Here is a 26,278-nt window from a genome sequence, read left to right on the forward strand (position 1 = left end):
GTGGGGGGGGGGGGGGGTGGGGGGGGGGGGGGGTGGGGGGGGGGGGGGGTGGGGGGGGGGGGGGGTGGGGGGGGGGGGGGGTGGGGGGGGGGGGGGGTGGGGGGGGGGGGGGGTGGGGGGGGGGGGGGGTGGGGGGGGGGGGGGGTGGGGGGGGGGGGGGGTGGGGGGGGGGGGGGGTGGGGGGGGGGGGGGGTGGGGGGGGGGGGGGGTGGGGGGGGGGGGGGGTGGGGGGGGGGGGGGGTGGGGGGGGGGGGGGGTGGGGGGGGGGGGGGGTGGGGGGGGGGGGGGGTGGGGGGGGGGGGGGGTGGGGGGGGGGGGGGGTGGGGGGGGGGGGGGGTGGGGGGGGGGGGGGGTGGGGGGGGGGGGGGGTGGGGGGGGGGGGGGGTGGGGGGGGGGGGGGGTGGGGGGGGGGGGGGGTGGGGGGGGGGGGGGGTGGGGGGGGGGGGGGGTGGGGGGGGGGGGGGGTGGGGGGGGGGGGGGGTGGGGGGGGGGGGGGGTGGGGGGGGGGGGGGGTGGGGGGGGGGGGGGGTGGGGGGGGGGGGGGGTGGGGGGGGGGGGGGGTGGGGGGGGGGGGGGGTGGGGGGGGGGGGGGGTGGGGGGGGGGGGGGGTGGGGGGGGGGGGGGGTGGGGGGGGGGGGGGGTGGGGGGGGGGGGGGGTGGGGGGGGGGGGGGGTGGGGGGGGGGGGGGGTGGGGGGGGGGGGGGGTGGGGGGGGGGGGGGGTGGGGGGGGGGGGGGGTGGGGGGGGGGGGGGGTGGGGGGGGGGGGGGGTGGGGGGGGGGGGGGGTGGGGGGGGGGGGGGGTGGGGGGGGGGGGGGGTGGGGGGGGGGGGGGGTGGGGGGGGGGGGGGGTGGGGGGGGGGGGGGGTGGGGGGGGGGGGGGGTGGGGGGGGGGGGGGGTGGGGGGGGGGGGGGGTGGGGGGGGGGGGGGGTGGGGGGGGGGGGGGGTGGGGGGGGGGGGGGGTGGGGGGGGGGGGGGGTGGGGGGGGGGGGGGGTGGGGGGGGGGGGGGGTGGGGGGGGGGGGGGGTGGGGGGGGGGGGGGGTGGGGGGGGGGGGGGGTGGGGGGGGGGGGGGGTGGGGGGGGGGGGGGGTGGGGGGGGGGGGGGGTGGGGGGGGGGGGGGGTGGGGGGGGGGGGGGGTGGGGGGGGGGGGGGGTGGGGGGGGGGGGGGGTGGGGGGGGGGGGGGGTGGGGGGGGGGGGGGGTGGGGGGGGGGGGGGGTGGGGGGGGGGGGGGGTGGGGGGGGGGGGGGGTGGGGGGGGGGGGGGGTGGGGGGGGGGGGGGGTGGGGGGGGGGGGGGGTGGGGGGGGGGGGGGGTGGGGGGGGGGGGGGGTGGGGGGGGGGGGGGGTGGGGGGGGGGGGGGGTGGGGGGGGGGGGGGGTGGGGGGGGGGGGGGGTGGGGGGGGGGGGGGGTGGGGGGGGGGGGGGGTGGGGGGGGGGGGGGGTGGGGGGGGGGGGGGGTGGGGGGGGGGGGGGGTGGGGGGGGGGGGGGGTGGGGGGGGGGGGGGGTGGGGGGGGGGGGGGGTGGGGGGGGGGGGGGGTGGGGGGGGGGGGGGGTGGGGGGGGGGGGGGGTGGGGGGGGGGGGGGGTGGGGGGGGGGGGGGGTGGGGGGGGGGGGGGGTGGGGGGGGGGGGGGGTGGGGGGGGGGGGGGGTGGGGGGGGGGGGGGGTGGGGGGGGGGGGGGGTGGGGGGGGGGGGGGGTGGGGGGGGGGGGGGGTGGGGGGGGGGGGGGGTGGGGGGGGGGGGGGGTGGGGGGGGGGGGGGGTGGGGGGGGGGGGGGGTGGGGGGGGGGGGGGGTGGGGGGGGGGGGGGGTGGGGGGGGGGGGGGGTGGGGGGGGGGGGGGGTGGGGGGGGGGGGGGGTGGGGGGGGGGGGGGGTGGGGGGGGGGGGGGGTGGGGGGGGGGGGGGGTGGGGGGGGGGGGGGGTGGGGGGGGGGGGGGGTGGGGGGGGGGGGGGGTGGGGGGGGGGGGGGGTGGGGGGGGGGGGGGGTGGGGGGGGGGGGGGGTGGGGGGGGGGGGGGGTGGGGGGGGGGGGGGGTGGGGGGGGGGGGGGGTGGGGGGGGGGGGGGGTGGGGGGGGGGGGGGGTGGGGGGGGGGGGGGGTGGGGGGGGGGGGGGGTGGGGGGGGGGGGGGGTGGGGGGGGGGGGGGGTGGGGGGGGGGGGGGGTGGGGGGGGGGGGGGGTGGGGGGGGGGGGGGGTGGGGGGGGGGGGGGGTGGGGGGGGGGGGGGGTGGGGGGGGGGGGGGGTGGGGGGGGGGGGGGGTGGGGGGGGGGGGGGGTGGGGGGGGGGGGGGGTGGGGGGGGGGGGGGGTGGGGGGGGGGGGGGGTGGGGGGGGGGGGGGGTGGGGGGGGGGGGGGGTGGGGGGGGGGGGGGGTGGGGGGGGGGGGGGGTGGGGGGGGGGGGGGGTGGGGGGGGGGGGGGGTGGGGGGGGGGGGGGGTGGGGGGGGGGGGGGGTGGGGGGGGGGGGGGGTGGGGGGGGGGGGGGGTGGGGGGGGGGGGGGGTGGGGGGGGGGGGGGGTGGGGGGGGGGGGGGGTGGGGGGGGGGGGGGGTGGGGGGGGGGGGGGGTGGGGGGGGGGGGGGGTGGGGGGGGGGGGGGGTGGGGGGGGGGGGGGGTGGGGGGGGGGGGGGGTGGGGGGGGGGGGGGGTGGGGGGGGGGGGGGGTGGGGGGGGGGGGGGGTGGGGGGGGGGGGGGGTGGGGGGGGGGGGGGGTGGGGGGGGGGGGGGGTGGGGGGGGGGGGGGGTGGGGGGGGGGGGGGGTGGGGGGGGGGGGGGGTGGGGGGGGGGGGGGGTGGGGGGGGGGGGGGGTGGGGGGGGGGGGGGGTGGGGGGGGGGGGGGGTGGGGGGGGGGGGGGGTGGGGGGGGGGGGGGGTGGGGGGGGGGGGGGGTGGGGGGGGGGGGGGGTGGGGGGGGGGGGGGGTGGGGGGGGGGGGGGGTGGGGGGGGGGGGGGGTGGGGGGGGGGGGGGGTGGGGGGGGGGGGGGGTGGGGGGGGGGGGGGGTGGGGGGGGGGGGGGGTGGGGGGGGGGGGGGGTGGGGGGGGGGGGGGGTGGGGGGGGGGGGGGGTGGGGGGGGGGGGGGGTGGGGGGGGGGGGGGGTGGGGGGGGGGGGGGGTGGGGGGGGGGGGGGGTGGGGGGGGGGGGGGGTGGGGGGGGGGGGGGGTGGGGGGGGGGGGGGGTGGGGGGGGGGGGGGGTGGGGGGGGGGGGGGGTGGGGGGGGGGGGGGGTGGGGGGGGGGGGGGGTGGGGGGGGGGGGGGGTGGGGGGGGGGGGGGGTGGGGGGGGGGGGGGGTGGGGGGGGGGGGGGGTGGGGGGGGGGGGGGGTGGGGGGGGGGGGGGGTGGGGGGGGGGGGGGGTGGGGGGGGGGGGGGGTGGGGGGGGGGGGGGGTGGGGGGGGGGGGGGGTGGGGGGGGGGGGGGGTGGGGGGGGGGGGGGGTGGGGGTGGGGGGGGGTGGGGGGGGGGGGGGGGGGGGGGGGGGGGCGGGGGGGGGGGGGGGGGGTGGGGGGGGGGGGGGGGGGGGGGGGGGGGGGGGGGGGGGGGGGGGGGGTGGGGGGGGGGGGGGGGGGGGGGGGGGGGGGGTGGGGGGGGGGGAAGTCTATAAAATTATGCATGGGGTAGAAAATGTTGGACAGAGAGAATTTTTTCTCTCTTTCTCACAATACTAGAACCAGGGGGCATTCATTGAAAATGCTGGGGGGAATTAGGACTAATAAAAGGAAACACCTCTTCACGCAATGTGTGATTGGTGTTTGGAATATGCTGCCACAGGAGGTGGTGATGGCCACTAACCTGGATAGCTTTAAAGAGGGCTTGGACAGATTTATGGAGGAGAAGTCAATTTATGGCTACAAATCTTGATCCTCCTTGATCTCAGATTGCAAATGCCTTAGCAGACCAGGTGCTCAGGAGCAGCAGCAGCAGCAGAAGGCCCTTGCTTTCACATCCTGCATGTGAGCTCCCAAAGGCACCTGGTGGGCCACTGCGAGTAGCAGAATGCTGGACTAGATGGACTCTGGTCTGATCCAGCAGGCTAGTTCTTATGTTCTTATGTTCACACCAAGACTTTCCTCATCCCAGTGTTACCCTACCCAGTTTTGATATGTCACAGTTTGGCTTAAGAAAATTAAATGGGAATTTTGTGGAAGGGATAACTGTGCTTAATCTCCAAATACAAATAATATGCGCTTGGACTAATGTGACCTTATTTCCAGATGCCCGACATTAAAGCACACCTGACCCAGGCAGATATTTGGAATTTTTATATTGCGATACACTATTTATATACACACAGCCAACTATTTGCAATTTTTATTTTGCAAGGCGCTATTTATATTTGAGCCTAAGCTTGAGCCCAGACTTGTTTTCCTGGCTTGCACGAACACCCCAATGAACCCTCCCCCCTTCCCAAGGACTGGGGGAGACTGGGGGAGACCCTCCCCTGCCGAGTCACCTTCGGGCGAGTTCGGCAGAGCGGGCGTGGCTTGGCCCTTCGGCAGCCGCTCGGCGGAGGCGGGCCTTGTCCGGGCATCGTTCGAAGGAGGCGGAGCCAGTTCTGCATCAGGACCAGTCGGCGTCTCCTGCATCCCTGGCCTCGCAGCATCCTCAGGGCCGGCAGAGGCGCCTCATCCGCCGAAGGGGCCTCCTGCGCGCACCGGGCCGCCGCTCCCGTCGCGGGCAGCCATGGCAGAAATCGCCAGCGTCCGCCCCAGCTTCGGTGAGTGTGGCCGGAGAGGCTGCTTGCCTGCGCAACGCAACCCCCACCATTCAGTTCCCCCCCCCCCACGCCTGCCCCAAAATGCAAACACCGGGCCTCGCCAGGTGTCGCAATCCACCTTCCTCCCAACCAGCCCCACAGCCCTCACCATCACCCATCCCTGGCAGCGTCCCAGGTTGCATATTTCCCCCTCTTGGCTTTCTAGGGGCAGTAGCCAGAAATAAACAACCCTCCCTAAGCGGGGCCTTGGGGCCTGGCTCTGGCGCAAACATCTCCCCTCTCCCTCCAGGCTTTGCCACCTTCTCGCCCCTATGTGCATATGGGCCAGAACTGACACCCCCAACGGTCACCGATATTTACCTATGTAGCAGATTCCAACTCCCCCCCCCCAAAGAACCCGTTGAGATACTGTTTTCTTAGCTGAGGAGGGGAAAAGCAAAGAGTGAACACACGCACACACGCAGAGGGAAAGCACAAAATGTCCAAAACATATTTAAACACCATTTAAACTGTTTTCCGCTCCTGTCGGATCCCCCTTTTGGACATTCCCGTTCAGCGGCAAAAACCTTCCCTCTTTTCTGTCTCCAGGCCTTGCTGATGTGAGCTTCCCTCAAACCATAATGAGATCCAGCATCATTCAGTATCCTATTCCTCCACCCACCCACCCCGCACAAAAAAAACACCCAGCACTGGCCGGGGAACCCAGCCTGCCCTCTTGCTCTGAGCACATGCTGACTCCCCCCCCTACCCATTCCAGGCCCTTCTCCCACCACTCACTAGTCCCCTCCCCGTGCCATCCATGCTGAGACTTTCTCACTTCCCCTGTCTGTCATCTCCCTGCCTCCACCCCTGGTATACGGGCGTGCCTGGCCTCCATCTCCAGAGATTGCTGGGTCAATGCCAAGGGCAGAGCCAGGCTGTTCCGGGTGAGGGGCAGGGGTGTTGCAAAGGAGGGGAGGGAGTACGGCCCTTCGGCCTGGTTCCCTTCCCTTGGGGGGGCTGGGAGCAGGTGCAGACTGGTGGCTCAGAGAAGGAGGGGGGGGGATGACGTGATGTCTATTCCGGGCCAGGCAGTGCCCCAGCTAACTTGGGGGAGGGAGAATTGCCTTTGTGTGCCACCCACTTTTTTTGCGAGCAGTGTGGTTAAAACCTGAAGTACCGTACATGTGCCTGAGATTGTGAGGGGGGAGATTGTGTCATTGCTCTCGACCCACAAGTCCTTCCCCTCCCAGACCAGAGGAAGGAGTGGCAAAACTACAGCTGATGCCTGCAATTCAGCCCCCAGACAAAGTGCTCTCTGGTCTGCTTGGCCCCTTCACTCAGCCGCATCCCTTGAGAACCCACACGGAGACAGTGAAAGGCCCTGAACCACCCTGCTATTATCAGTATCCCCATGGGAGTTGTCCTGGGAGAAGTTTAGCAGCCTCCAGTCTGTGCCAGCGGGGCAGCTTCTGTGTTGTCACCAGCTTTCAGCAGTCCCCTGCCACCTGCCTGAATCTACACCTACACAATCTTTGGGCACCACATCCACCACTGTGACGCCAAGATCCCACATTGCTTGGCCAGGTTTGCAGTGAAGTTTCTGGCAGGGAAATTATTACAGAAGTGGGAAGGAGAAAGGTCATGCTTTCGGTCCTTCCGCTCACTGAGATTTAAAGAGACTGAGAAGCCCACCTATTTGTGTGCCTTGAATTTGTCCTAAGATCTCGGCACCTCAACTCCCTTTTGGTGTGTGTGTGTGTGTGTGTGCCTTAATGTTTGCCATCCAAAAATGAATGAGTCGCACACAATGGCATTTCTGATAGATGCCTCTTGCATCTGTGGACAGATGTAGAGCATGTTAACGTTAATTAAACCCACCCCCCCTGAATTTTTTATCACCGAAGTGCAGCGTTTGACAGTCCTTCGGGGCAAACCCCGTGCTGTGCCGTCACCCTCAAGCCAAGCAGGAATGCAAATGTGACAGCTAACGTGGGCAAACATCACACCCTTTGCATTCTGGCTTTAAACCCACCAAGGGAGGGGATGAAAAATACCAGCGCCTGCTTCTCCTGTCGTGTGGAAGAGAAATTCGACGTTGCTGAATATTGCGGTCTCCCCTCCTGTTATTTAGGCAACCCAGTTTTTTGTGATGTTGCGGTTCATGTGGATTGAAAGCGGATAAAAACATCTGGATTTTATATGCATCTCCCCCCCCCCCCCCCACGGATTGCATGCTGTTCCAGCAAGGATTATGGATGGGATTATGGTTCTATGGGGGTTGACATTTTAGCATTTAAATCCTGTGCTCTGACGTCCGCTGCAGTAGTACACCCAGCAAAATATCCCACAGTGGAAGCCTAGCAGCCCATTCAAGACCCACTTAAATCCCCCTGTTTCCCCTTTCCGTGTTAATCCTGTTTCCGGCCCAATTAGCTTCTTCCCTTTGACACAGGAACATTAGGTGCCTGCAATACATCCCCACCGATAACAGTGTGCAACAACACATCTGATTGAGCTTTGTGTACTCTTTCACATTCACACACACGCACAAAACAAAGGAGCGTGATTCCAGCTGCACAATGAAGTCATGATTGGGTGAATGCTGCTGAGCTGCTAAAACCCACACAGATGCAACTGATCCATTTGCCCCACGTAATATTTTTTTATCCTAGCTTCTTATGGTTTAGATTAGAAGATTATTCCATTTACAACTTTTTTTAAAGTGCCATGTACAACGTGTATGGCCTACACTGTAGAAGCACCCCACCTCCCCGCCAAACCCTTGAACATATTTTATAATTACGTACTATCTAAAGTTCCAATTTAAATCCAATTAAATATATACGCAAAGCAAAAACAAATGCTAAAAATTCCAATTTGCCTTAACCTTCCCCCAGTCTAGTTCAAAGAGGAAGGTCTAACAGTAGTTCTAAAAGGATGCTCAGATTTTGATGAGTTTCCAAGCAGAGGGAGGTCCACAGTTTTGAGCCAAGTGCCAACCCACACTGGATGAAGCAATTTCATTGAGGGAACTTTCCTAGGGGCTCATTCCGCACATGCAGAGTAATGCACTTTCAAACTGCTTTCAGTGCTCTTTGAAGCTGTGCGGAATGGCAAAATCCACTTGCAAACAGTTGTGAAAGTGGTTTGAAAACGCATTATTTTGCATATGCGGAAGGGGCCTTAGTTTCAGGAAATGGGTCAATGTTGACATTTATATGACCATAGCCACTGTTTTAAATTCAAGACTGTATATGTGACCTCATTTTATTAGTGATCCATAGTACTGTCAAAGGGTCGGATGCTTTTAACAAAAAGTTTGTTTTAAGGAAGGATTTGAGAAAGAGAGATGAACCCTGGGAAGGAATTTCAAGCTTAAGGGGTGGTAAGGGAAAATGGCAGAAAGTTCCAGGCAGAAGGGGCAGTGAGGGAGAATAGTAGGGAGTTCCAGAAATAAGGAGCAGTGAGAGAGAATGGCAGGATGTTCCAGGAATGAGGGGCAGTGAAGGAGAATAGCCAAGAATTCCAGGCATAAAGGGCAGTGAGGGAGAAAAGTAGGGAGTTCCAGGGACAAGGGACAGTGAGGGAGAATGGCAGGATGTTGCTGGAATGGGGGGCAGTGAAGGAGAATAGCCAAGAATTCCAGGCATAAAGGGCAGTGAGGGAGAAAAGTAGGGAGTTCCAGGAATGGGGAGCAGTGAGAGAGAATAGCCAAGAATTCCAGGCCTAAAGGGCAGTAAGGGAGAATAGTAGGGAGTTCCAGGGACAAGGAGCAGTGACGGAGAATGGCAGGACATTCCAGGAATGAGGGGCAGAGAGGGAAAATAGCCAAGAATCCCAGGCATAAAGGGCAGTGAGGGAGAACAGTAGGGAGTTCCAGGGACAAGGGGCAGTGAAGGAAAATGGGCAGTCATTTGACAAAGTGGGAGGCTTTTCAACAGCTGGAGAAGTGATAATCATGGGAAAAAAGGGCAGAAAGGAAATAATTGGTGTTGAGGAGCAAATTAAAAGAGAGAGAATGGTAGCACCATCTTCATATTCTGGGAAGGAGTTCCAGAGCCTCAGAAGCAATGAGGCAGAATGGCAGAGTCTGGGTCGAAGAGGCAGCTAGGGAAGTGATAGCGATCTCCAGGCACCAAGATAAAATTAAGGTAAAGACAGAGCAGGGGTTGGATGCAGAAGGGGATCTTCCGTGACGAGGATTTTGTGTGACAATAGTTTATTAGGTTATATTTTATTTTGTTACCCGCTTTGGTGGTCTATGAGGGCAGAAAGGCGGGGTACATATTTTGTAAAAGAGATTTTTTAAAAATGCTCTAGTCATCAAATGTATTTTAACTCTTTGAGTGTTTCTTTGCCTACCCTAATGGCCTTTTAAAAGCAACGGGTTGGATCCTGATAATCCCTTCCGCTCACGGCAGTGCAAAGAGCGTTCCCTGATGCAAGAGGCCATTTTTCTCTGCTTTCCCCTGAGAGAAAGAGGTTGTTTTTACTGTGGCTTGTAACAACTGGGCCTTTTTATTTTATCCCATGAAAAGCCCTGAGCTAATCCCGGTGATGTCACAAGACCAGCTGAGGTCAGCCCCTTTGTGTTTTATTACTTTGGCGTTTAATTTCATGATTGCCTTCCGTTAAAATGTCCAGAGGGGGTGATGGTTATATCCCACCCGCCTACCCTTATTCCCTGTTTCAAAATACCTATCAGTTCCCGGTTTCAAAATATCTATCAGTTCCCGAACACACATGTTTAAAATTCATAACTGAGACTCGTTTCAATGTCTGGATTTCCACGGAAATTCAAAATATTTTGAAAAGACCTGGGCTACAAAGGAAAATAATCCCTTTGCAGGAGTGTTCTACGTAAATAATAGGGAAGGGAGAGCAGAAAAGTATGCAAGCTACAAGATCTATCAAGATACTTCTTTTAGAACTAGCATTTTGCTATCAAATTTTCGCCACATCCATGAGGACTGGAAACCCAATGGGTTATTGGGTTGCTGAGGTTCTCTAGGAGTTGCTGAGGTTCTCTAGGAGACCTACTTGTCTGCTAGGCTGTATATGACACAGGTAAAGGATGCAAACAGCGTGTAGCCTCGACAAGCAATTAGGAATGAAAAAGGAGAGTATACATTTCCTGACACCTGGCAGTTCCTACAAAATACTGGCTGTGTCACACCATTTTCTGTAGCAGAACAGCTGCTCATTGGGGCTTGAGAGGGTATCAGGTTCACGTTGGGAATCTGCTTTACAATCGGTACTTTGCTTCACTGAATTCAGAATGGTTCCCTTTATTAGTTACCACAGTCTCTTCTCCCAACTAGGATGTTTCCTTACATTTGCCATATTTTTATCCCTTTCTTTCAAGGAGCACAGGACACAATACATGGTTCCACCCCCGCCCTATCCTCACAACAGTCCTGTGAGGTGGGCCACACGTGAATAGTCCAAGGCTCACCTATGAAGCCAGTGTTGCATAGTGGTTAGAGTGTCAGGCTATTATCTTGGAGAATCCAGGTTTGAATCCCCCCCTCTGCCATGGAAGCTTGATGGGTGGCTTGCTAGTCACACATCTCTCAGCTTAGCCTACCTCACAGGGTTGTTGTGTGGAGAAGACAGAAGGAGTATACAAATAGTGGGAAGACAGAAGGTGTATACAAATAGTGAATGAATGAATGAATGAATGAATGAATGAATGAATGAATGAATGAATGAATGAATGAATGAATGAATAAGAGGTTTCATAGCAGAGTAGGGAGTTGAATTTAGGTTTTCCAGGGCCTGGCCTACCACTCTAGCTAAAATACTTTGCTGGCTGGGTGGCTGATTGCAATCTTTGGCATTACCACCCGGGTGACTAATGGACTGTTTGTAATCACTGTACTCTTTCCAACTCCTCTGTCACATTCACCGTAAGCAATGATTGTACAAGTGGGAAAGGAGCCATCTTCACTTTGGGGTCCTGCCTCCTTAAGATGACCAATCGCCAAGGAAGGGGAACAGCATCTCTCCCACAAAAGGTCTTGGATCACAATTGGATCCAGAAGGCTGGATTATCCTCCATAACTGGGGCGACTTGGTGGTCCTAAATGGTCTGGCCCCATAGCAGTTGAAAGGGCAACTCACCGTTCGGTGAGATTTTCCTCTGACACTCTTTTCTGGACCCACAAGCCCTCCTGAAATCAACCAGGCGGAGACCACGAACATGGACTGTTTGGGTCACAGGAAACTTCCTTATGATCAGAAAGTTCCTTGGCTCTTGGTCCTACACCACTGGTGTCAAACTCGCAATCCTCCAGATGTTCATGAACTACAATTCCCATCATCCCTTGCCAGTATAGCCAATGCTCATGTTGGGAGGGACTGATGGGAATTGTAGTTCATTAAGATCTGGAGGGCCATTGGCAGAAGCTCTTCATAGTCTCAGGCGAGGTCTTTCATACCACCAACCCCTTGGGCCTTTTAATTGGGTCCTACTGCCCCCCACCAAATCTGAGGCTGCCTGTCTCCATCTTCTTTATTCTGGTTGGGCCTGATCCACTGATAACATCGCGGGCCCTACCTACTTCCTCCCTTCCTTAGCCTTGGTTCGGGCGCCTGTTTAAACAATTTTGTTTTAACATACGTCTGCTGTTTTAATTTATTGCTGCATAGGTTTTAAGGGATTTAAGTTTTTATGTTGTTGATTTGCTGTTCGTTAGAACAGCCATGTTGTGAGCTGCCTCAAGCCCTTCGGGGATGAGGCGGCCTATAAGTTTAATTGATTGGTTGGTTGGTTGGTAGATAGATAGATAGATAGATAGATAGATAGATAGATAGATAGATAGATAGATAGATAGATAGATAGATAGATAGATAGATAGATAGATAGATAGATAGATCGATAGATAGATCGATAGATAGATCGATAGATAGATCGATAGATAGATCGATAGATAGATCGATAGATCGATAGATCGATAGATCGATAGATCGATAGATCGATAGATCGATGATAGATAGATCGATGATAGATCGATAGATCAATGCTAGATAGATCGATGATAGATAGATCGATAGATCGATAGATCGATAGATCGATGATAGATAGATCGATCGATAGATCGATCGATAGATCGATAGATAGATAATTGGAGCTGCTAGAGATTGAACATGGGACTTTCTGCATGCTAAACAAAGGCTCTACCACTGAGCCACAGCCCCCCCTCCCCCCCTCCCCCGAGGTCTTCTTGGCCCTTTTACAATTCGCGTTGAGAACCCGAGCAGAGACCACTTTTAAAATTTGGGCATGTCTTTGACTGACATCCTCGCTGTTGTATATTCCTGTTGGCACCCCAATTTTGTCATTGGGCTTTTGGATGTGCTAGAATTTGGGGTCTTGTTTTTGTTCCTTCGACATTACTTTTTTGTTTTCGGTTCTGCCGTGAGCTGCTTTTGAAGAAAGTGTGCTTGTGGGTATTTTTTTGATAAGGGCAAAAACACAAGAGAACGTATAGTGAAGCACAAGAACTCAACAGTAGGGGAAAACCCAAAATAACTATAGTGTGGCTAACAAGATACGATGAAGTGGAATTATTTTTAAAACAATTTTTTAATGATGAAGTGGAATTGCTGACCATTTGCCAAACCAGATTTTATCCGGAGACCTGTCCTGATTTGGAATAGATATTTTGCACTATCCAGTTGGACTCCGTGGACTGATCTGGATTTGAATATGCATATGGATTATGACTTCCTTTTAAGAACATAAGAACAAGCCAGCTGGATCAGACCAGAGTCCATCTAGTCCAGCTCTCTGCTACTTGCAGTGGCCCACCAGGTGCCTTTGGGAGCTCACATGCAGGATGTGAAAGCAATGGCCTTCTGCGGCTGTTGCTCCCGAGCACCTGGACTGTTAAGGCATTTGCAATCTGAGATCAAAAGAGGATCAAGATTGGTAGCCATAGATCGACTTCTCCTCCATAAATCTGTCCAAGCCCCTTTTAAAGCTATCCAGGTTAGTGGCCATCACCACCTCCTGTGGCAGCATATTCCAAACACCAATCACACGTTGCGTGAAGAAGTGTTTCCTTTTATTAGTCCTAATTCTTCCCCCCAGCATTTTCAATGTATGCCCCCTGGTTCTAGTATTGTGAGAAAGAGAGAAAAAATTCTCTCTGTCAACATTTTCTACCCCATGCATAATTTTATAGACTTCAATCATATCCCCCCTCAGACGTCTCCTCTCCAAACTAAAGTTTAGAATACTTGCTGATTGTCCAGTACATGGTCTGGAATATTGCTGTGTTTTCTCGACGCGTTTGTGCAATCTTATGATTATGCACTTCGGATGCTTAGAGGTTGCATTCATTCGTTCTACCTCTCCCATAAAAATCGCTGCTTTCAAGGTAGACTGCATGGCAAAGGTAGACTCTACTGAGGTTCCTCCCTCACCTTAAATCACGCTCACCTAGGCTACACCCTTAAATCTCCAGGTATTTCTGAACCCAGAGATGGCAACCTTAGATTCAAACTTGATTCTTCCAGATCCAAGTCCAGAATTCTAACCACGGTACCACTGGCTATTATTTTCGTAGGCCACCGTTCTCACTGAAGGAGTCAGAGTGGAGTCCACAGTGCAAGACAAGGCAGGCAAATGCCCTGGGACACTCAAACCAACCTTGCAATAGGACCTGGCCCAATATGATTATTTTGTAGATCAGCTAGTTATCGATCTAGCTAGTTTGCAAACTCAGATCAAGGAGGATCAAGATTGGTAGCCATAGACTGACTTATCCTCCATAAATCTGTCCAAGCCCCTTTTAAAGTTATCCAGGTTAGTGGCCATCACCACCTCCTGTGGCAGCATATTCCAAACACAGATCACACGTTGCGTGAAGAAGTGTTTCCTTTTATTAGTCATAATTCTTCACCCCATCATTTTCAATGTATGCCCCCTGGTTCTAGTATTGTGAGAAAGAGAGAAAATTTTCTCTCTGTCAACATTTTCTACCCCATGCATAATTTTATAGACTTCAATCATATCCCCCCTCAGCCGTCTCCTCTCCAAACTAAAGAGTCCCAAACGCTGCAGCCTCTCCTCATAGGGAAGGTGTTCTAGTCCCTCAATCATCCTCGTTGCCCTTCTCTGCACTTTTTCTATCTCTTCGATATCCTTTTTGAGATGTGGCGACCAGAACCGAACACAGTACTCCAAGTGCGGTCGCACCACGGCTTTATATAAGGGCCTGACAATCTTTGCAGTTTTATTCTCAATTCCTTTCCTAATTATCCCCAGCATAGAGTTTGCGTAGTCTAGGGCCCCTTCCACACATGCAGAATAAAGTACCACTTCAAACCACTTTTAGTGCACTTTGCAGCTGGATTTTACTATATGGAATAGCAAAATCCACTTTCAAACGTGAAAAGTGGACTGAAAGTGCATTATTCTGTGTGAAAGTGGACTAAAAGTGCATTATTCTGCATGTGCGGAAGGGGCCTGGGTCCCCAACAAGGTGCCTGTGTGGGGGCTCACCAATACCTTTATTGGTGCCTGCCATGTATTTTCAGCTAGTGGGTGGGGCTATGTGGAGCTCTGGACCAGCATTACTTCTGATTGGCCAATGGAGAGCTAATTGGCTGTGCAGGTTAAAATCAGGTTGCTTGGGTGGCAGCTATCACCAGAGGGTTGATTTTCATCTCTCACTGTCACTCTTTTCCAGTGCTTTTTAAATTACTCCTTTTCTCCCCTGCCCTTGGACATCCTGTGTGTGTGTGAGAGAGAGAGATTGTAAGCCCCTTTGGGTCTCCTCCCAGGAGAGAAAGGGGGATATAAATCCAAACTACTACTACTCCTCTTCTTCTTCATCGTTGTCGTCAATACTATCAACAGGAGGGGACATCCAATAAATCATTCAATAGGGCCACATGGCAGATTTAATAAGCAAGAAAAGGCTAAACGATTGTGTCCATGTAACTATGGCTCAGTTGAATCTCTGTCCCACCAATTACTACACTGTCTCAGATTCAAGGAAATCAGATCCAAGTATGTGAATCTTACTCCTTTACATTTACCCGATCTCCCCGATTTAATTAGATTACACTACTTGTTGGACAATCCTGATCCTTCTCTCTGTATGATAGTGGCAGACTTTCTCCTGAAAATTACTAAACGCCAGTAGATTTCCTTCGACCTAACATTTATTTCCTGTATTGTATATGCTCTTAAATCTGTTTTTTGTTGTACTGTTGTCTATGCCAATAAAGGCTTGCTAATTATTCAATAGGGCCGGGACTAGGGAAAGATGAAAACAAGCTCCCCCGTTGAACTTGTGACGGTTTACCCATTCTGATTTTTCCCTCTGTCTAGATGTCTCCCCCATCGTGGCCGGCTTGATCGGCGCCACCGTCTTAGTGGTGTCCGTCTCCGTGACCGTGTTTGTATGGACGTGCTGCCACCAGCATGCAGAGAAGAAACACAAGAGCCCCCCGTACAAATTCATCCACATGCTAAAGGGGATCAGCATCTATCCGGAGACCTTGAGCAACAAGAAGAAAATCATACGGATCCGGCGAGACAAGACCGGGGCGGCCAGGAAAGATGGGAGGGGGAACCTTTTGGTAGACGCCGCAGAAGCCGGGCTCATGGGCTCTGACAAGACTCCCAACGGGTTGGGCGTGGCCACCCCGTGCATCAACCAGCTCCCGATCAAGGTCAGCTACGGCGAAGAACTGAGTCCAGATCAAAGCCTAACCCCAGCAGGCAGCAAACCTTCCTCTCCATCCTCCCCAGAAGAGGACACCATGTTGGGGACGCTGACTTTTTCGGTGGACTACAACTTCCCCAAGAAGGCCCTGGTGGTCACCATTCAAGAAGCCCATGGCTTGCCAGTCATGGATGAGCACAATCAGGGCTCTGACCCCTACATCAAGATGACAATCCTACCAGATAAGAGGCACCGGGTGAAGACGCGCGTCCTCCGCAAGACTTTGGACCCTGTCTTTGACGAAACCTTCACCTTTTATGGGATCCCCTACAGCCAGCTTCAAGACCTGATCCTTCATTTCCTGGTCTTGAGCTTTGACCGCTTTTCCCGAGATGATGTCATCGGAGAAGTCATGGTGCCGCTAGCTGGGGTAGACCCGAGCACTGGGAAGGTCCACTTAACCAGGGAGATAATCAAAAGGAACATACAGGTAAGGTGGGGAGGGGTCTGTGACAGAGTCGTGGATCACTTGTTTTGCATGAGAAGGCCCCGGGTTCAATCCCTCATGTTCCCCTCACATCGACCAGTCTCAGATGTCAGCGTGGTGCAGTGGTTAAGAGCAGGTGGCTTCTAATCTGGAGAACTGGGTTTGATTCCCCACTCCTCCACCTGTGGCAGAGGCTTATCTGGTGAGCCAGATCTGTTTCCGCACTCCTACATTCCTGCTGGATGACCTTGTGCTAGTTGCAGTTCTCTCAGAACTGTCTCTCAACCCCACCTGCCTCACAAAGTGTGGGGAGAGAAAGGGAAAGGAGCTTGTAAGCCTCTTTGAGTCTCCTTACAGGAGAGAAGGGTGGGGTATAAATCCAAACTCTTCTTCTTCCATTCTTGAGCAAGATGATTGAATGGGTGGAGAGTGGATAATTCCAAGCTTTCTTCAATAAGGCCCATTGTTTAGACCCCTTCTATTTTCCATTCCACAGAAAGATGATAGTAGGGTTGTATTTTCCTCAGCCACAGAATTCAACATGCTTGACCTTCTTTGTTGTAGAACGTTTACCTGGGTCCTAGTGCCCACCTAGCCCTGCTCCCCTCATCCATTTGATAGTTTGAAAGTAAAAATACATTTTGGCATGCCGGTCAATGCTTTTGTATCAAAGTACCATGTTCAAGAATGCACAAAATAATGGTTTTGACCAGGGGTCTTCAAACTATGGCCCTCCAGATGTTCATAGACTACAATTCCCATGAGCCCTACCACTTGGCCATTCTGGCAGGGGCTGATGGGAATTGTAGTCCATGAACATCTGGAGGGCCATAGTTTGAAGACCCCTGGTTTTGACAAAGGCAGAGCATTAAAACGAATGATAATTCTCTTATTTGTTCAGGACTATATTCTAACTGGGAAGCATACAATTTTCTCAACTGCTGCACCTCAGCTGACTGAACTATCATCTTTCTGTGGAACAGAGCCTAGCCTGGGTTTTGGTGTGATTATTAGAGAGACAGTGTGGTGCAGTGGTTAATAAGTGACTTGACTCTGATCTGGTGAATTGGATTTGTTTCCTTGTTCTTCCACAGGAAGTCTGCTGTGTGACTTTGGGCCCATCACGATTCTCTCAGAACTCTCTCAGCTCAGGCAGTGGTATATTTAGGGTCGGGCAAGGCAGGGGGTGAGCCCTGGAGAGTACTTGCCCAGAGGCGTCCATGTTGTCCCTTTGCAAAGCAGGAAGTCGCCTCTGCTTGGAGGGCTGGTCTACCCGCCATTAAGAATTACCAATTCTTCTTAACAGCAGGTAGACCAGCCCTCTGGAAAGCAGGTTACCCATTGATTGAAACTAATGGTAGACTTGAGAACCAGCTTGGTGGAGCAGATGGAGTCTAATCTGGTGAACCGGATTTGTTTCCTCACTCCTACATTCCAGCTGGGTGAGCTTTGGTCAATCCCAGTTCTCTCAAAACTCTACCTCACAAGATGTCTGCTGCGGGGAAAGGAAGGGAACGAGTTTTTGAGCCCCTTTGAGTCTCCTTACAGAAGACAAACACAGGGCATAAATCCAAACTCCTTTTGTGTTACAGCTGCATTGCATCTTATTTCCCAGATAGCACTTGGTTTGGAAGAAGGACATTTGGTTTTTATACCTCACTTTTCTCTACTTTTTAAGGAACCTCAAAGTGGCCTACCATCTCCTTCCTTTCTTCTTCCCGTAACAGACACCTTGTGAGGCAGGTGGGGCTGAGGGAGTTCTGAGAGAACTGTGGCTGGCCCAAGGTCACCCAGCAGGTTTCAGGTGGAGGAGGAGCAGAGAAATAATCCCAGTTCACCAGATCAGAGTCTGCCGCTCTTAACCCCTGCACCACACTGGCTCTCTGGCATATTACCTACGAAATCCAGACGATTCACAAAGCTGCCTCGTGAGTGCCGTGTGAGTTCATTGAGCTGTCCATTCCGAGATTGTCTGCTCTGACTGATGTATCAAACAGAGGAAGGACTTTCCCAGCTCTCCTGTCTGAGACGCACGGATCGAACCTCTTTTCACTGTGCTGTAGCCTTTCTCCAATAATACAGGATCAGCTATCCAGATCAATATTGTCTGTTCTGACTCGCCGCAACTTTCCTGGTCCTTGGGGACAGAAAGGCGCCCCCCCCCCTCGCTACCCAAGATTCTTGGAGGTGGCTGTTTCTGAACATTCAGCTTTCTGCCTGCAAATCAAGAACAAGATGCAAGCCCGGTCGCAGCTTCAGGACCAGTCAGATTTCCAGGGTGTAGCCAGGGGTGGCCAACCTATGGCACTCCAGATGTTCATGGACTGCAATTCCCTGGCAGGGGCTGATGGGAATTGTAGTCCATGAACATCTGGAGTGCCATAGGTTGGCCACTCCTGGAAGCTTTCAAGAGTCAGAGCTCCCTACAAAAACTGAAACCCTGAAAATCTGATTGGTCATTGCTACTGGAGTCCAACCTTGCTCTTCTACTGCAGACCAGCATGACTGAAATTAGCTGTTGTGGGTTTTCCGGGCTGTGTGGTCGTGGTCTGTCCCCTTCCTCTGCTAGGGTGGGTGGGCCATGTCCAGGTGGCAGATCCTGTCTCTTTCACTCCCTTCCCTTGCAGGCGAATTACCTAGCTTAAAACACACTGGGAGGCATGAGCTACGTTGTGTTCAAATTTCAGAACGTTTGGTCCAGCAAACCCCCGGACCCTCCCTCACCTTCCCCTTCCTCCGCTAGGATGGGTGGGCCATGTCCAGATGGCGGACCCCATCTTTTTCACTCCAGATGGCAGCAGTTTTCAAGGAAGGCATGGTTGTTTCCCTTGCATCACAGGGTGTTGCTTTGACGGCCAGCAGATGGCGTTGTTGCGGAACAGAACTGTGGTTCCAACTGTCACAGGTGTGGCATGTGCACAATAACGGGCACAGTTGTGAGATGTAAACAGCAGGAGGTGTGGAAACAGTATGGAAACCTGGCCGCACGCAAATGCGACATTGTGTGAAAATTTCAAAGCAATTGGTCCAGTAGTTTGGGAGATTACCTGTCACCAGAAAAACGCACTGATAGATTTTTATATATATAGATTGTTTACTTTTCCTTAACATATGAGGAAAAGGTCCTGTTTAAGTTTGATTTCATGTCCTTCTACTTACAGTCTGATGATGCCAAGTCCATTTCTTCCTGCAAATGGGTGGCTCATGGAGACTCCAGAGGCTGGGTGAACTGGATTTGAGATGATGAAGGTCCCCATAAAACCTCTCACCAATTACACACAAAAAGCCCTGAAACAATAAATTCTAACATTTATATAAATAAACATCTCCCTTCCCACTAGTTCCCAACAACTCTGAAGTTACCTTAAACAAGTGGTTAAGAGCTTATAATAATCTATCAAGGTCCCACCCCGGTAGCCTTGCTTCCTAACACTTCATGAGTTCTGCAGCCTTCTGCTTCTTTCAGTCTCCACCCCTTTCTGGGCCATCCCATACTTAACATAGGGGGTTACACGCACATGAAGCTACCAGGGTCGAGAAAAGAGCATGACTTTAGGGGGCTACATCCTATGCTGTACCCCAGACTAGAATGTAAAAATATTCTTTGTCTCTGGATTCTGTGGGGACGGTAATGGTGCCAATCTTTCTAGGGACAATAAAAAAGACGTCTGATACCTTTTGTTAGGAGTTTTCAACAGAAAACAAGCTTGTGAGTTCTCCAGAGCTCTTCATTTGGGCAGATGTTTATTATTTATTTATTTATTATATTTATATACCGCCCTCCCCGAAGGCTCATGGCGGTGTCCATCAACACTAAAACAATTAAAACATCAAATACATAATTTACAATAAAATAATATATAAAATACTAAAACTACAGATGGCTTCAGCCCCTCCTTCCCCCTTTATGTACCCACGGGAGGCCAGATGTTCTTATGGCGGGGTTGGCATCATCCTGGCTGGCCAAACGCCTGGCGGAACAGGTCCGTTTTACAGGCCCTGCGGAAACTTTGTAAGTCCTGCAGGGCCCTGATCTCACCTGGAAGCCTGTTCCACCAGGTAGGGGCCAGAGCCTTAAAGGCCCTGGCCCTTGTAGAGGCCAGCCTGATAGCTTTAGGGCCAGGGATCACCAGTAGGTCCTCCTCCGACAAGTGGAGGGGCCTAGAAGGGCGGTATAGGGAGAGACGGTCCCTCAGATAAGTAGGGCCAAGGCCGCGAATGGCTTTGAAGGTCAATACCAAAACTTTAAACATGACCCAGTACTCGATTGGCAGCCAGTGCAGTTGGTATAGGACCGGCGTAATCCGGTTCCTAGCTGTTGCCCCAACACTTAAAAAAGTGTTGGGGGGTGGGGTGGTAGAGAAGGGAGGAAAAGATGTTTCAAGCCCCCCCCCCCCCTTTCTCTGCATCCTGGATAGAATGCCAGGTAGAGTTGAAGAGAGAAAGTGGTCTGGTTACATATCTGACATTCAGGGGGGGAAAGGGGCAGTGAATGCCTCAAGTAGTGGGTGGGGTTGCATCTATCCCCCCCACCCCCCAAATAATAATAATAATAATCTGGGATCTCCAGAATCTGATGAAGGGAGCTTTGTCTCTCAAAAGCTTATACCCCAAAAATCTTGTTGGTCTCTAAGGTGCTGCTAAACTCAAATCTGGCTTCCCTTCCCCAATAATTCAATCGCTTTGCAAACCATTTTTGCAAATGCACACACGTGGGCTCATTTTACATAATTCAGTCTAACATCTACGATCGCTTCAATTATTCAGAGTACGTTGGCAAGGACTGGACTAGCGGAGGAGAAGCAAGATCTATGTGAGAGTTTAAAATTATTTGGGTTTTTTTTTTGTTTCATTTCATGTCCAGTTTGTTTGATTAGTTGAAGCCACCGTAGATGTTCCTTTGATTAGGCAGAGAGAAGGGAACTTCTGAATAAATAAAACCGATACGCACTCTTCGGTGGGATGACGGCCTGCGCCACGTATTAAAAAATAGAAAACCAGCAGCAGCTCCGGTCTCGTAAAGCCGCTGCTTTGTCTCGCCGTAGGGCTTGTGCTATTTAATGAGCCCTGGCTAATCAGCTGGGTTTTCCTCCGTCATGCCTTTCTATTACTGGGAAGGTAGTTTGTTTCAGCTGAGCCAAGAAGCCTAGGTAGGGGTGCCCTGGAGAGAAATTATCCTGTACATAAACTGTTTTATGCAGCTGTAGGCGAATCCTTTGGCACTTCCAGATGTTATGGGATCATACTATTTATTCTCGCCGCATCTGCCACTGCACACTGGCATGGCCATGCTGGCAGGGGCTGATGGGAATTGTAGTCCATAACATCTGGAGTGCCAAAGGTTCGCCACCACGGACCTAACAGAAAGGCCCCTTCCGCACATGCAGAATAATGCACTTCCAATCCACTTTGCAGCTGGATTTTACTGTGCAGAATAGCAAAATCCACTTGCAAACAATTGTGAAAGTGGATTGAAAATGCATTATTCTGCGTGTGCGGAAGGGGTTGAAGAGAGGGCCACCAGGTGCAGTCCCCAGAGAATAGAGATTGCTTCTGTATTCACTGGCTGATTATACTCTGCCACGCAGCAAAGGGACGATTCCTTTGCAGCAGAGATTTCAGTACAGACGCGCTTATACTTACTGATCTCGGAGGCCCTGCAGTCAGTGAGAGCAGGGAACCCTGATGTTTCCTCTCACTTTGGGGTTTTGCTCCTTCTGGTTCAGGGAACGGGGGGAGTGTGGAGCCCCCCACTCCTTGCAGGCATTTCCCTTAAAAAAGGGCTGCAGCCTGCACAATATCAATATAAGGAATATCAATATTACATTTAAAGGGCTTTAAAAAGCCCCTGAAACAGAAGTTCAAGAAGACTGCAGGCACCACGGGTGAGGAGCAGCACGGGAAGCGCTCCATGCATAATGGGCCACTGTTTATAGTCTGAAATCACCATCATTAGTTTTGAGATAGAACCCAGATGACATAACTGGTAACTCACTGCACTCCCGTGTTTCCCCCCCTGTCCCCCCCTTTTCCCCCAGATCTGATTTGTAGCGACTAACCCCCCCCCCCCCCCCCATAATGCAATTTCAGTTCCCGACTGTCCAGAATGGACAGCCAATTGCTGCTGAGGTTTCTCAAAGCCTTTTTATGTTCCTTCTCTCCTTCTACTTCCACTCGAACGACTTCCAGCTCTCTTTCAGGAGCTAATCACACGGCCATGACCTTTCCGAATGAACTATTAGTTTTTAGTTTTAGTCCATTTTGTGAGCGTTTGAGCATTTTTATAATTACAAAACCAACATTGAAAAAAATAACAAGCAATCTATTTGACAACAAAGTGAAAAGCAGTACTTTGCACGTATCCTCAGAACGAGAAGGGATATTATCCCTTAATTCAGGAAGGCTGCAGCCACAGGCAATAACTTAATTGATGTATCCAAAAGAAAATCTGCAGACCAACATGGGAACTTTGCTTTAAAAAGTCTTATTTTTACCAACTGTCCAGTAGTCTCTGGAACAACCATTGATGGATTTAGTCCTAGGGGCTTTCCCCACTGACAGAGTTGAACTGGTTCGCCTCAGTGAATCCCCACTGCCACCGGGCTCAACATTGTTTTGTCTCAGTCCCCCCCCCCCCCCCAGAACTGCGACATCCTTGTCGCAGTTATGAACTACACTTTTCTGCTGGAACAAGATCGATACCGCTTCGGGCGTGTTAAGCATCAAATGACACCTCATCCGCTCTTCAACCAATCACGCAGCCGCTTTTTGTGGCATGTGCAGAACGGAGAGTCGCGGCAGGCAGAAAGCCAGAGTTTATAACTGTAAACTGTAAAACTCCGGTGGAAAAGAACGCCCTGTTTCCCCGCTGCAACACACAAGCCGCCAATCACGCATCGAGGATGAAACAGGCACCAAGATGATCCCGCCCCACTTAGCTCGGCTCCAGGCCAACCTGCTGCTGTGGGGAATATCCTGGAACGCCTCCACTGAAGGGAAACCAGCCCATCTAGCTCCCTTCTGTAGTGGGGAAAGCCCCCCTAGTGTGTCAAGCCAGGGTGCTGTAGGGTTAGATTGTCAGATTATAAAGAAGAAGAAGAGTTTGGATTTATATCCCACCTTTCTCTCCTGTAAGGAGACTCAAGATGGCTTACAAGCTCCTTTCCCTTCCTCTCCCCACAATAGACACCTTGTGAGGTAGGTGGGGCTGAGAGAGTCCTGAGAGAACTGTGACTAGCCCCAGGTCACCCAGTAGGAATGTAGGCATACAGAAACAGATCTGGTTCACCAGATAAGCCTCTGCCACTCAGGTGGAGGAGTGGGGAATCAAACCCGGTTCTCCAGATTAGAATCCACCTGCTCTTCACCACCACACTGTGCTTGGCTCTCAGGTCTGAATCCTCACTCTGCCATAGCATCTTGCTGGGCGACCAAGAGGCAGTCACACATACTTGGCCTAACCTTTCTCACATGATGGTTGTTACGATGATAAAATGAAGGAGAGGAGAGCTGGGTTGAGTTCCCTTTGGGTGAAAAGGCATCGGGTAAATGAAGTAAACAAATAAGTCGTTTGTAAACAGTCCGGAGCCAACTGCAAAGCAACCAACCAGCAACATGCCTTCGTGGTCCTTGAAGAACTAGGATCTTTAAGGCATCAAGCTTCCTGAATGCAGTGAAATCCAAAGCGTCTTTATGCACCTCCGCTGCTTGATGTCGCCTGCTCGAGCAATGTGGGCAAGCCATTTAAAGGCACGGGCGCTTCTGATTTGAACAGAACGCTCACCGCTTTTCCTCTCACCACCGACAATCGACCACAACTGTGCCTTTGGCCTCCTGCATTTAAGAGAAAGAAGCAGAAAGGTTGATGGGTCGCTTCACATTTCTCCCCTTGAAAGATCTGAGTCCTGGCTCCCGGGTTTTAGGTACTTAGGCAGTCACTTTTAAAAAGTGCAACAAAACCCACACTTCCTCCAAGGAGCCGAGTGTGAAATATAGGAATCTCTCCAGCCTCCCGTTTCGCTTTGAGTGTAACTGTGAAATCAGCTACACCAGCAGAAATAAAAACAGAACGCAGAAAGCTCACAGAGAATCTTGAACACAATTTAATAGGATGACCCCAAAACGGGGCAAACGGTGCCGGTCACGACGGCTTACTATGCCTTAGGCATCGAATCTAGGACACTGCACCCCGGCCCTCCATGGCAACCCAGCCTGCCATTCACTGGCTTAGCAGTAGCTTTGTAGCGTTTGGCAAGGCTGGGCTTTATTTCCACTGTATTAACTTTCTTTAAACAAAGCCGGCTTCTATCTCTCTCCCCCGACTCCCGCCCTTTTTCTTTCACGACGGACTGAGATGGATCATGCCAAGAAGCATTTAAGGCCACTGGGAAAGCATTAAAGATATAAACAATTGAATGCCATCCCTTCTGTCTCTCTGCCGATGGTTGAGCTCGAGAGGATACAAAATGGACGTTTTTCAGCTCTGTAGTTTGCTCATTCCTGCCGTGGGGGGAAGAACCCGGTCCCTTCTGAGGGGGGAACGGAGGCAAAAAGTCTCACGTGTTTACCGAATGGCCCCGGGTGCGACTGCTTGTAATTCAGACCAAAGTTGTACGAGATTATCTTTGCTGGAGTCTCTCTCCAAAAACCCTGGTCAGCAGGTGACAAAATGGCTCAGACAGTCACGTTGGTAGGGTTGCCAACTCTGGGTTGAGAAATACCTGGAGATTTGGGGGCGGAGTCTGGAGAGGGCGGGGTATGGCGGGGCAGGAACCTAGCAGGAGATCACTAGCCACCTGGATGTTTACAGTCCTGTTGACAAGTGTACATATAGGCCAGTGGTGGCGAACCTATGGCACGGGTGCCAGAGTGCCCGCCCCCCCACATATAGGCTGGCCTTGGCTGCTGGGCTCGATTATTAGCATTAAACCTAACACCTAGTTTTGGGGAAGCAGTGTAGGTAACCCGGATAAATGCTGTTAAACCCCACTAATTTTCCTGCAAAGAACTAAAGCGCAATCCTTTACCTGGGAGTAAGCTTGGTTACTGGCAATGGGGGGCTTCTGCTTCTTGAGTAAACCCTTCCTAGGGTCGTGGATTCAATTCGCTGGAAGAGTTGGTTACATGGTTGCTTTCCAAAGCAAAGCTTTCACTGACTACCACTGCCATTACCCTCGGTAACGCCACTGGAGTCAACTTGTTTTTCTCTAAACTAAAACCTCAGTATTCAGGTTAAATCTGTCGCGGTTACACTCCCGCGCAGGTAAATCAGTGGGTTTTGGGTTGCAATTTGGGCACTCGGCCTCAAAAAGGTTCGCCATCACTGATATAGGCCATGTCTACCCTGGGCGTTCTCATAGAGCACTTTCTTAGAACGCCGGTAGCAGCATCAGTAGAGGTGGATTCAGTGGTTAGGAGTGATTGTCAAAGGCTACAAGTGGTAATAGGTCCATGGAACCCCCATGCTCAGGTGCAGTCTACCTCCAAATGCCGGATGTCCAGGATGGAACAAAAGGGGAGCTCTGCTTGTGTGCTTTTTCCTTACTGTTAGGGATGGCTGTGGATGGGCAGCCACCAAAATGTTTAGGCTGGCAAGATAGCCCACCATGAGCGGAGACGCCAGGTCAGTCTCCTGTCAGGAAACGGAGCATCACGTGCTGCTGCCTTCTCTAGACACTCTTTGTGATCAAGAGCAGTGGTGGCGAACCTATGACACAGGTGCCAGAGGTGGCACTCAGAGCCCTCTCTGTGGGCACGCGCAAACAGAGTTGCCCCCCCCACATCTAGGCTGGCCTGGGCCACTGGGCCACTGCACTTATTAGGGCATTAAACCTAAGACCTAGTTTTGGGGAAGCAGGTGTAGGTAATTCCTGCTCTGTTGCCTTTAAATCCCAGATTTTCATGCAAAGAACTAAAGCGATCCTTTACCTGGGAGTAAGCTCGGTTGCTGGCAATGGGGCTTGCTTCTGAGTAAACCCTCCTAGGGTCGTGATTCACCCGTTGGAAGAGTTGCACGGTTGCTTCAAAGCAGAGCCACAGACTACCACCAAGCTTATTCCTGAGTAACGCATCGTTTTGGAGCCAACCGCTTTTTTTTCTTAAACTAAAAACCTCAGTATTCAGGTTAAATTGCCGGGTTGGCACTTTGGCGAGCAAATAAGTGGGTTTTGGGTTGCAGTTTGGGCACTCGGTCTCAAAAAGGTTCGCCATCACTGGCCTAGAGGTCCCTGCAACCTGATGACTCTTTTTTAGACCCACAGGTGCTCTTCTTGGAGATCTCCTGAAGGCTTCACAAGGCTGTTTTTAGGGCTTTCAAAAGGGTTTGAACAGCAGCTTTTTTGGAGGGGTGTGTGATTGGAACTTGCGATTTGATCCTTGGTTTTAGAATAATAATAATAATAATAATAATAATAATAATAATAAT

General features: G+C 53.9%; 1 protein-coding gene across 1 annotated transcript in view; it reads left to right on the plus strand.

Annotated features, from left to right (window-relative positions):
* Positions 1 to 4,528: 4,528 nt before the first annotated feature.
* SYT11 (synaptotagmin 11) overlaps positions 4,529 to 26,278 on the plus strand; it is a 28,064-nt gene continuing 6,314 nt past the window's right edge. The window contains exons 1-2 of the mRNA XM_048511403.1: positions 4,529 to 4,704; positions 15,032 to 15,858. Of these exons, the coding sequence (XP_048367360.1) occupies positions 4,671 to 4,704; positions 15,032 to 15,858 (861 nt within the window). The 5' untranslated portion in view covers positions 4,529 to 4,670. The remainder of the gene's footprint in view (positions 4,705 to 15,031; positions 15,859 to 26,278) is intronic.

This window comes from Sphaerodactylus townsendi, linkage group LG01, assembly GCF_021028975.2.
Source record: "Sphaerodactylus townsendi isolate TG3544 linkage group LG01, MPM_Stown_v2.3, whole genome shotgun sequence".
NCBI lineage: Eukaryota > Metazoa > Chordata > Lepidosauria > Squamata > Sphaerodactylidae > Sphaerodactylus > Sphaerodactylus townsendi.